The 12,498-nt window shown below is 37.9% G+C and overlaps 1 protein-coding gene across 4 annotated transcripts in view; it reads right to left on the bottom strand.

The window, feature by feature from the left end:
- KIF4A (kinesin family member 4A) overlaps positions 1-12,498 on the bottom strand; it is a 127,906-nt gene that overhangs the window by 27,133 nt on the left and 88,275 nt on the right. For all 4 annotated transcript variants that reach the window (XM_049704577.1, XM_049704578.1, XM_004275779.4 and 1 more), the window contains exons 19-20: positions 8,740-8,823; positions 7,419-7,532 (exon numbers count right to left, since the gene is read on the bottom strand). In XM_049704577.1, coding sequence (XP_049560534.1) covers positions 7,419-7,532; positions 8,740-8,823 — 198 coding nt within the window. The remainder of the gene's footprint in view (positions 1-7,418; positions 7,533-8,739; positions 8,824-12,498) is intronic.

Genomic DNA, 12,498 nt, shown 5'->3' with positions numbered 1-12,498 from the left:
TCACCTCACACCTGTCAGAATGGCTATTATCAAAAAGACAACAAAAAACAAGTGTTGGTTATCCATTCTAAATACAGCAGTGTGTATACCTGAAACTGTCACAACATTGTTAATCAACTGTATTCTAATAGAAAATAAAAAGTAAAAAAACAAAAACAAGTGTTGGTGAGGATGTGGAGAAAAGAGAACCCTCATGCACTGTCGGTGGGAAGGTAAATTGGTGCAGCCCCTATGGAAAACAGTATGGAGATTCTCAATAAATTAAAAATAGAACTGCCATATGATCCAGCAATTCCACTCCTGGGTATTTATCCAAAGAAAACAAAAACACTAATTAGAAAAGACATATGTACCCCTATGTTCATTGCAGCATTATTTACAATAGCCAAGATATGGAAGTAACCTAACTGCCATCAATAGATGAATGGATAAAGAAGATGTGAGATATATATATGTATATACGATGGAATATTACTCAGCCGTAAGAATGAAATCTTGCCATCTGCGACAACATGAATGTACCTAGAGGATATTATGCTTAGTGAAATAAGTCAGACAGAGAAAGACAAAAACTGCGTGATTTCACTTATAAGGGGAATCTAAAAAACAAAACAAATGAACATAACAAAACAGAAACAGTTATAGATACAGGGAACAAACAGGTGATTGCCAGGGGGAGGGGCATAGAGGGAGGAAAGAAATAGGTGAGGGAGATTAAGAGGTACAAACTTCCAGTTGCAAAATAAAGGAGTTAAGGGTATGAAATGTACAGTGTGGGGAATATAGTCCATAACTATGTAATATCTTTGTATGGTGACATATTGCAACTAGACTTATCATGGTGATCATTTTTAAATGTATAGAAATATTGAATCACTGTTGTGTAACAGGAACTAACATAGTGCTGTAGGTCAATTATACCTCAAAAATAAACAAACTAACAAACTCATAGAAAAAAAGATCAGATTTGTGGTTACCAGAGAGGCAGTCAAAGGTACAAACTTCCAGTTATAAGATTAAGTAAGTACTAGGGATGTAATGTACAACATGATAAATATAATTAACACTGCTGTATGCTAGATATAAAAGTTGTTAAGAGACTAAATCCTAAGAGTTCTCATCACACACAATAAATTTTTTTTCTGCGGTATGCGGGCCTCTCACTGTTGTGGCCTCTCCCATTGCGGAGCACAGGCTCCGGACGTGCAGGCTCAGCGGCCATGGCTCACGGGCCCAGCTGCTCTGCGGCATGTGGGATCTTCCCGGACCGGGGCACGAACCCGTGTCCCCTGCATCGGCAGGCGGACTCTCAACCACTGCGCCACCAGGGAAGCCCTATTTCTTTAATTTTGTATCTATATGAATGATGGATGTTCACTAAACTTATTGTGATAATCATTTCAAGATGTATATAAGTCAAATCACTATGCTGTATACCTTAAACTTTTGCAGTGCTGTTTATCAATTTATCTCAGTAAAACTGAAAGAAAAAAGAGGAATATTATCAAGGATAAAAAAATGTACTTTCATAATGGTAAGGGAGTCAATTATTCAAGAGAACCTAATCCTTAATGTTTATGCCCCTAATATACAAAGCACCAAAATATCTGAAACAAAATCATATATAAGCCAATAAAGGAGATAATATGGAATCATAAAAATACTCAATTGATCCAAAAGAAGCCAGAAAACAAGGAAAAGGGAATGAAGAACAGATGGGACAAATAGAAAACAAATAGCAATAAGATAGATTCAAATCAACCCATATCAATAATCACATTAAATGTAAATGGTCTAAACACCCCAATTAAAATGCAGATTGTCAGACTGGATTAAAAAAGCTAGACTCAACTGTATACTGCCTACAAGAAAAACACTTTAAAACACACAAAGGCACAAAGAGGTTAAAGCTAAAAGGATTTTAAAAAAATATACCATGCTAACATTAAAAGAAAGCTGGAAGGGGCTTCCCTGGTGGCGCAGTGGTTGAGAGTCCGCCTGCCGATGCGGGGGACACGGGTTCGTGCCCCGGTCTGGGAGGATCCCACATGCCGCAGAGCGGCTGGGCCCGTGAGCCATGGCCACTGAACCTGCGCGTCCGAAGCCTGTGCTCCGCAACGGGAGAGGCCACAACAGTGAGAGGCCCGCGTACCGCAAAAAAAAAAAAAGAAAGCTGGAGGGACTATATTATTATCAGAATAAGATTTCAGAACAAAGGATATTGCTCGGGATAAAAATGATCATAATAATAAACTTATTATTATAATAATAAAGGGATCAATTAATCTTACATGTTTATGCCTCTAATAACAGAGCTTCAAAATATACAGAGCAAAACCAGAACTATAATAAGAAAAAGACAAATCCATAATTCTAATTGAAGATTTCAATACCCATCTCTAAGTAACTGATAGAACAAGTAGGCAGAAAATCAGCAAGAATACAGTAGAAATGAATGGCACAATCAATCAAATTAACATGATTGACATTTGTAGAACACTCTATCCAACAACAGCAGAATATACATTCTTCTCAAGTACATACAGTTTGAACATTTGCCAAGACTGACCATATTCTAGGCCATAAGTCTCAAAAAATTCAAAAGGATTCAAGTCATATAAAGGATAGTCTCTAACCATAATGAAATTAAATTAGAAATCATAACAGAAAGATATTTGGAAAAATCTCCTAATATTTGGAAACTAAATAACATCATTTTAAATAACTGTGGATCAAAGAAGAAATCAACAGGGAAATTAGAATGTATTTTGAATTGAATGAAAACATAACTATCAAAATTTGTGGGATGTCATTAAAGGAGTACTGAAGGGGAAATTTATAGAACTAAATGTTTATATTAGAAAAGAAAAGAACTCAAATCAATGACCTCAGGTTCCACCTTTAAGAAAAAAAGCCAATTATATCCAAAGCAGAAATAAGGAAATAATAAAGGTCAGATTGGAAATTAATGAGCTAGGGTTTTGGGGGTACTGTTTTTAATTGTGGTAAAATATACATAACATAAAATTTACTATTTTAACCATTTGTAAGAATGAGCTGGTTCTTTGATAAACCTTAGCCAAACTGATCAAGAAAAAGGAGAAAAGACACAAAATATCAATAACAGGAATGAGATAGAGGACATTACTACAGTTTTTACAGACATTAGAAGGATAATAAAGAAATATTATGAATAACTTCATACCAATAAATTTGACAATTTAGACGAAACACACAAACTACCAAAGCTCACTCAAGAGGAAATATATAACCCGAACAACCCTATATCCAGTTAAAAAACTGAATTACAGTTAACCCCTCCTCCCCACCAAAAGCAACAACTAACAAAAACATCCTTCAGGTCCAGATGGCTTAACTTGTGAACTGTACCAAACTTCCTCTTCTTTTTTTTAAAGGATTTTTATTTTTATTTTTAAAAATATTTATTTATTTATATATGGCTGCATCGGGTCTTAGTTGCGGCATGCAGGATCTTTTGTTGCAGCGTGTGGGCTCCGTAGTTGTGGTGCATGGGCTCCGTAGTTACGGCACATGGGCTCAGTAGTTGCGGTGTGTGGGCTTAGCTGCCCCGTGGTGTGTGGGATCTTAGTTCCCTGACCAGGGATGGAACCCGCAATCCCCTGCATTGGAAGGTGGATTCTTAACCACTGGACCACCAGGGAAGTCCCTGTTCCAAACTTTTAAGGAAAAAACAATATTAGTTCTATACAAACTCTTACAGACAATTGAAGAGGGGGCAATAGTTTCTAACGTATTCTAAGAGGCCTTGATACCAAAACCAGACAAAGACACTACAAGAAAACAACAGACCAATATCTCATGAACACAGATGCAAAAATTTTACACGAAATTTTATTTTAGCAAAATCTTAATTTTATGTACTGTTGAATTCAATAATACATAAAAAGGATGATATATCACAACCAAGTGGAACTTATTCAAAGAATGCAAGGCTGGTTCCATATTTGAACATCAAAGTCATTCACCAAATCAACAAACTAGAGACAAAAAGTATTTGACAAAATTTATACACACTCATTGGAAATTCCCTGGTGGTCCAGTGGTTAGGACTCGGCACTTTCACTGCTGGGGGCCTGGGTTTGATCCCTGGTCAGGGAAGTAAGATGCCGCAAATTGTGCAGCGTGGCCAAAAAAAAAAAAAATTATATCCACTCAGGATAAAAACTCACAGAAAACTAAGCATAGATAAGAACTTCCTTAAGTTGATAAAGGGCCTCTGAAAAACCTATAGCTAATGTCATACTTAATGGTAAAGACTGAATACTGTTCCCCTGAGATCAGGAATAGCAGAAGGGTTTCTACTGTCACTACTCCTATTCAACATCATCCTGAATGTCCTAGCCAATGCAACAGGGCAAGTAAAATAAATAAAAGACATATAGATTATAAAGGAAGAAATAAAACTATTTATAGATGGCATGATTGTCTATGAAGAGAGTCCCAAAGAACCTACAAAATAGCCACTAAACTAATAAAGTCAGAAGATAAAAGTTAATATACAAAAATCAGTTGTATTTCTATATACCAGCACTGAACAACTAGATAAATAATTTGGTAGTTTTTCTTTTTTTTTTAAACTTTTTATTTTTTTTTTACATCTTTATTGGAGTGTAATTGTTTTACAATGGTGTGTTGGTTTCTGCTTTATAACAAAGTGAATCAGTTATACATAAACATATGTTCCCATATCTCTTCCCTCTTGCGTCTCCCTCCCTCCCACCCTCCCTATCCCGCCCTCCAGGCCGTCACAAAGCACTGAGCTTATCTCCCTGTGCTATGTGGCTGCTTCCCACTAGCTATCTACCGTACGTTTAGTACTGTACGTTTAGTACTGTATATATGTCCATGCCTCTCTCTCACTTTGTCACAGCTTACCCTTCCCCCTCCCCTTATCCTCAAGTCCATTCTCTAGTAGGTCTGTGTCTTTATTCCTGTCTTACCCCTAGGTTCTTCATGACATTTTTCCCCTTAAATTCCATATATATGTGTTAGCATACGGTATTTGTCTTTCTCTTTCTGACTTACTTCACTCTGTATGACAGACTCTAGGTCTATCCACCTCATTACAAATACCTCAATTTCGTTTCTTTTTATGGCTGAGTAATATTCCACTGTATATATGTGCCACATCTTCTTTATCCATTCATCCGATGATGGACACTTAGGTTGCTTCCATCTCCTGGCTATTGTAAATAGAGCTGCAATGAACATTTTGGTACATGACTCTTTTTGAATTATGGTTTTCTCAGGGTATATGCCCAGTAGTGGGATTGCTGGGTCATATGGTAGTTCTATTTGTAGTTTTTTAAGGAACCTCCACACTGTTCTCCATAGTGGCTGTACCAATTCACATCCCCACCAGCACTGCAAGAGTGTTCCCTTCTCTCCACACCCTCTCCAGCATTTATTGTTTCTAGATTTTTTGATGATGGCCATTCTGACTGGTGTGAGATGATATCTCATTGTAGTTTTGATTTGCATTTCTCTAATGATTAATGATGTTGAGCATTCTTTCATGTGTTTATTGGCAGTCTGTATATCTTCTTTGTTTTGATATTATTAGATTTTTAAAAATTTTATTTTTGGCTGTGTCAGGTCTTAGTTGTGGCATGTGGGATCTTTGTTGCGGCATGTGGGATCTTTTGTTGCAGCTCTCGGGCTCTTTGTTGAGGCACAAGGGCTTCTCTCTAGTTGTGGCGCATGGGCTTCTCCCTAGTTGTGGCGCATGGGCTTCTCCCTAGTTGTGGCGCATGGGCTCTGTAGTTTGCAGCACTCAGGCTCTCTAGTTGAGGTGCGCACACTCAGTAGTTGTGGTGTGCAGGCTTAGTTTCCCTGCGGCATGTGGGATCTTAGTTCCCCTACCAGGGATCTAACTTGCGTCCTCTGCATTGGAAGGTGGATTCTTTACCACTAGACCACTAGGGAAGTCCCTTGGCAGTTTCTTATAAAGTTAAACATACACTTACCATATGACCGAGCAATCCCACTCCTAGGTATTTACCCAAGTGAAATGACTACCTTTGTTATACAGAAACCTGTATGTGAATGCCTTTATAGTGGCCTTATTCATGATCACCAAAAACTAGGGAAAAAAAAGACTCCAAGATAACCTTTAACAGGCGAATAGATAAACTGTGGAACATCATATGATGGAATAATACAGGCAACAACATGGATGAATATCAAATGCCTTATGCTAAGTGAAAGAAGCCATACTGTACGTTTCCAGTTATATGACACTGATGCAATGCAAAGTGAAAACAATAATGACAGAATACAGATCAGTGTTTGTGAAGGGCCAGCATATGGATGTGGGAGAAACTGACTACAAAGTGTTATAGGGGAATATAGAACTACTCTATATTTTTATTGTGGTGGTGGTTATACACCTGTATATGATGTTAAAACTTGCAGAACTACAGTAAAAAGGGTAGATCTTACTGTACATCAGTTATACCTTAATAAAATAAGTTGGAAAAAAATCAATGTCGTTTGCCATACTGAATAAAAACAAACCAACCAACCATAAGATCTTAAGATCACCTCAAGAAGATTATCTCAAAAAGATCAGAAACCATAAGATCAGCTCAAGAAGATTCAGAAAAAACTTTTGAAAAAATCCAACATCTATTCATCATAAAAACTTTCAGCAAACTAAGAACAGACAAGAACTTCTTCAACCTGATGAAGAACATATACAAAAAACCTATAGCTAATATCGTACTTAACGGTGAAAGGCTGAATGCTTTCTCTCTAAGATTGGGAACAAAGCAAGGATGCCCTCTTTTCACCTATTCTATTCGATATTTTATTGGAGGTTCTAGCAAGTACAATAAGGCAAGAAAGTTTTTTTTAAAGGCATACAGAGTGGGTAAGGATAAATAAAATTGTCCCTATGCGCAGATGATGTGATCGTCTATGTAGAAAATCCAGTGACAGAAAGCAGATTAATGGCTGCCTGGAGATGGGGCGTAGAGGGATAGACTGGGGAGGGGAGGGAGGGATTACAAAGGTGTACGAAGAAAGTTTTGGTCCTGATGGACATTGACTTTATCTTGATTGTGGTGATGATTTAATGGGCGCATATCTGTGTCAAAACTTATTAAACTGTACACTTTAAATATGTATAATTTATTGTAGGTCAAGTATACCTCAATAAAACTTTAAAAATTAACTGAACAGGGGCAGGGATAGAAAGGGTTCACTACTCATGGTCTTTAACAACCGTTCAGAGATAATCATATCTTTAGGAAATAATGCTTTCAGGTAGAACTCCAGATTTTGTAGTGTTTACTTCTAAACGAAAAGAAAGCTACTTCCCATTTTTTCCTATTCCCAATGTACATAAGACAAATGGCAGTTCAAGTTGTCCATACCTTCACTCGAGCTGTAGTGCCTTCCATTCCACGGCTCTGAGTCTCCTTCCGCTTTTCTGCGACCTCTCGTTGTTTTTGGAGAGCATCCTTGAGACGCTTGTTGGCAGCTGCTGCCTAAATAAAAATGGCTCATAGTAATGTTGAATTGAAGGGTAGAAAGAAGAACATTCTTCATTAATTATGTATCTGATGATTCATACAGCTAATCATCTGAGAAATACAAATTAGAACCCAGTGAGATGCTTTTACTTAAACCCTGGAGTGGCTACGATGAAAAATAAAACGACTGACAATCCCCAGGTTAGTGAGGATATGGAGCAACTGAAACTCTTATCCATGGCTGGTGTGAGTAAACTTTGGTACAAACACCATGGAAAATCATTTGTCATTATTAACTAAACTTGAACATACACAATCCCTGTGATTCATCATTTCCCCCCTAGGTATAACTCACCAGAAATGCTCACGTACCTGTGCCAAAAGATACTGAAAGGCAAGTTCAGAGCAAACCACCCCTACGTGCAACAGCATTGGTGTTTATTACAATTCTACTACCAAATCAAAGAAACAAGATGCACTTCATTCTCTGTAATTCCCTTCAAAACCAGGAAAAATAATTTGTAGTGTTAGAAGTCAGGACAGTCATTACCTCTGAGGAAGAGGGAAGGACTCGTCATTTGGAGAGAGAACAGGTGGGGGTGGGGATGAAGTTCTAAGGTTCTAGTAGTGACTTGTTTGTCTTAGGTTGATGGTTGTACAGGTTTTTTCGCTTTGGAATAACTCATGGAGATGTACATAATATTTGTGCCCTTTTTAGGTATATATATTCTACTTCAATAAAATAATTTATATTAACATAATAAAAAAGAAAGAACATTCTAATTTCTAGCATATTAGTCAAGAAAAATAAAAAATTCTATGGGTTTGAATTCTTATAGGAACTACATTTATAAGTCTCCATGTACATAACACTGGTGAACAGCTACTCCGTTAGAGCCTAGGGGAGGCACACAATTTCAAGGAAGCACTGCAGATTGAAAGCATCTGGAAATGTCATATATCAGAATTACTCTTTTTGTTTTGTTTTGTTTGGAAAGAAGCAAGCCCAATTAGAAAAAATCCTTATTTGAATAGTGCCATTTTCATCAGGTTTTTATCTGCTGACAGCTCATGACAAACAGGGATCAAGACTTAGGAACTGCTGGTCAAGACTGTTATCCCTGGTTTCTCAGGACACTGGCTCATTTAAGGGATACTCCTCTGCCATCATCCAAGCCTGAAAGTGATAATACACTTGACCTAGCAGATTGGATTTTCTTACCTCTTCAGTTTTACGTCTGAGCACACTAGACTGTTTCTGGAAGCATCTTTCAAGTTTGAGCAGTTCATATTGCCTCTTACGGTCCTGAGAAGAAAAGAGTCAGACTTTTTATTGCTATTCAGCTAGCTAAAATAAAACCTTATAATGTAACTGAAGAGTCTTTCAATGGTATAGTCTTTATGGAAATCAGTATGGAGGTTCCTTAAAAAATTAAAAATAGAAAGACCATATGATCTGACAATCTCACTACTGGGTATATATATATCCAAAGGAAATGAAATCAGTATCTTGAAGAGATATCTGCATTCCCATATTCGTTGCAGCATTATTCACAATAACCAAATATGGAAACAACCTAAGTTGACAACCTAAGTTGACCTAAGCTGTTGACAAATGAATGGATAAAGAAAATGTGGTACGTGTATACAGTTGACGCCTGAACAACGTGGGGTTAGGGGTGCCAACCCCCATGCAGTCGAAAATTCATGTGTAACTTTACAGTTGGCCCTCCATATCTGTGGTTCTGCATCCATGGATTTAACCAACTGTGGATAGTATAGTAGTGTAGTATTTACTATTGAAAAAAATACATGTATAAGTTGACCCGCGCAGTTCAAACCCACGTTGTTCAAGGGTCAACTGTATATACAATGGAATATCATTCAGTCACATACAAGGAAATCCTGCTATTTGTAACAACATGGATGAACCTGGAGGTCACTGTGGTAAGTGAAATAAACCAGACTGAGAAAGACAAATACTATATGATCTCACTTATATGTGAAATCTAAAAAAGTCAAACTCATATAACCAGACAGTAGAATGATAGCTACCAGGTACTGGGGAGGGGATGGGGGCAGTGAGGAAAATGGGGAAAGGTTGGTCAAAGGGTACAAAATTTTAGTTATAAAATGAATAAGTTCTGGGGATCTATGTATAGCATAGTAACTATAGTTAATACTACTATACTGTATACTTGAAATTTGTTAGGAGAGTAGATCTTAAGTGTTCTCCCTACACTGAAAAGAAGGGGTAACTATGTGAGGTGATGGTTGTGTTGCAATCAGGAAATGTGATATCTCCAAATGTATTGTTCTCTTTCAAGATTGTTATGACTATTCTGGGTCACCTGCATCTCCATATGACTTTTAGGATCAGCATGTGAATTTCTACCAATAAGCTAGAGGAAATTTGGTTGGGATTGTGTTGAATCTGTAGATCAATCTGAGGGGGTATTCCAACTTAAGAATATTAAGTCTTCCCATCCATGAGCATGGATTATTGTTCCATGTATTTAGATCTTTTTAAAAAAAATTTATTTATTTATTTTTTGGCTGTGTTGGGTCTTCATTGCTGCGTGCAGGCTTTCTCTAGTTGCGACGAGTGGGGGCTACTCTTCATTGTGGTGCGTGGGCTTCTCATTGTGGAGGCTTCTCTTGATGTGGAGCACAGGCTCTAGGCACGCGGGCTTCAGTAGTTGTGGTGCATGGGCTCAGTAGTTGTGGCTTGCAGGCTCTAGAGCACAGGCTCAGTAGTTGTGGCGCATGGGCTTAGTTGCTCCGCAGCATGTGGGCTCTTCCCAGACCAGGGCTCAAACCCGTGTCCCCTGCATTGGCAGGTGGATTCTTAACCACTGCACCAGCAGGGAAGCCCTATTTAGATCTTTAATTAATTCAATGATGTAGTTTTTAGTGTATAAGTCTTACACTTGTTAAGCTTATTCCTAAGTATTTTATTCTTATTGATGTTATTATAAAAGGAACTTTCTTAATTTCATTTTCAAATTGTTAGTGAATAGAAATACAACCAAATTTTGTGCATTGAACTTATGTCCTGCAACCCTGCTGAACACATGTATTAGTTCTAATAGTTTTCAGTTGATTCTCTAGGATTTTCCACATACAAGATCATGTCATCTCTAATAGAGATAGTTTTGCTTTTTCCTTTCCAATGTGGATGCCTTTTATATATTTTACTTGCCTAAGTGTTCTGGCTAGAACCTCCAGGACAATGTTGAATAGAAGTGGCGAGAGTGGATACCCTTGTCTTGTTCCTGATCTTATGAGAATTCAGCTGTTAATTTTATTGGGATTTCTTTGTATGTGATGAGTAATTTTATCTTGCTGTTTTTAAGTTTTTTGTCTTTGTCTTTCAACCATTGGACATGATGTGTCTTGGGTGTTGATCTCTTTGCATTTATCCTACTTGTAGTTGATTGAGCTTCTTAGATGTGTAGATTAATGTTTTTCATCAAATTTAGAAAGTTTTCAGTCATTAGATCTTTGAATATTTCGACTGCTGTTTCATTTATTGTTCTCATGGAGCTACCAGTCTCCTCTTAATTGCTCACCATCAAAATTTCCATTGTTTTTGACAGCACCTTTAGGTTTTAACTTCCCCAGACTCTGTCCCCAAATAAAGTCAGTCCCCTTAGGGAGAGCTGCATTCCTATGGACTGCCCCTCCCCCTGGGCAGAATCCTCTGCACCACTGCTTAGGACCTGGGGATGGGGACAGAAGCCCACTTCTCTGAGTGACATCTCTGTTCTATGAGTAGGATGCTGGCCAGTGGCAGCATACCCTATTTTTCTTGGCTGGTCTCCTGACATGGAACCTACATCCTACGATTAGATGGGTTATGGTAGTCAGACCCCAGTAGTCCTGGTCTTCTGCAGCAGGGATACAGCTTCCACCCTCTGCATGGAGGCTAGGTGGAAGAAGGGATCCCCAGATCTCTTGGCTGCTCTTGCCTGAAACAAAGCTTCAGCAACATGGAGCTGAGGGGGATGAAGGGAGAGAGTTGGTCGTGGCTCATATGCCACAGACTATTGTTGTTCTTACTCAGATTTAGTAGATTTCCTTGAATAATCGGTTCCTTGCTGTATGCCCTTAGGACAATACATTTCACCAGTTGTGCTTCTTTTGCTGGGAAGAGAGTCCACAAAGCTCCTCATGCCACCATTCCTCATGTCACCATTCCTGAAGTACTTCTCTCATTTCCTGACCCAACATATCACATTCTGGCCAATTCTAAAAATTACCCCAAATTAATGTCCTTTCCAATGTTCTTTCCAAGAACATTGTTACTACTCGAATTCAGGCCCTTATTATCTTTCTGGATGACGCAATACCTGCTTAACTTGTGTTCTGGCCTCCAGTTTCTCAATAGTTCAGTTTGTTCTACACCTGACTCCCAGATGTATCTTTGGAAAGCAGTACTTTGCTGATAGCACTTTGTTTCTCAAAAACCTTAAAAATCTTTACACTGCTAACAAAATACAGTTCAAACTTCCTAGATCTTTAACAATCCAGATTCAACTTGTCTTTCCAATGGAATCTTCTCCTACTATCTTTCATCCCACCTGGATCATTCGCTATTCCTACAAAGTTGTCATCTCTGTGTCTTTGTTCCTGCTCTTCCATTTATCTGGAATGCCTGCATTTATCTCTATCAAAATCCTCCCTGTTGTTCAAGGTCTTTTCAGTCCAACTGGAAGTGTGCTTCCCTTTCTTAATTACATTGGTATTTTAGACTATTTGTAAAGCACAAGTCTCTTTATTTCTTGTATTGAAGAAAATCATGCGTATGTCTCATTTTCCCCTTTAGGCAAGATAGTCTTCAAGAGCAAAACACATATACTACTCATCTTTCTATTTTCCATGGTATCTAGTGGATAGTATCTTGCACGTAGTAAACGTTTAATAAATAGTTGTTAAATTCATGAATGTATCATATATTTAGAGATACCAGCTGTTTGAA

This window comes from Orcinus orca, chromosome X (assembly GCF_937001465.1).
Source record: "Orcinus orca chromosome X, mOrcOrc1.1, whole genome shotgun sequence".
In the NCBI taxonomy this organism is placed as follows: Eukaryota; Metazoa; Chordata; class Mammalia; order Artiodactyla; family Delphinidae; genus Orcinus; species Orcinus orca.
This window is presented reverse-complemented; position numbering and strand designations above follow the sequence as displayed.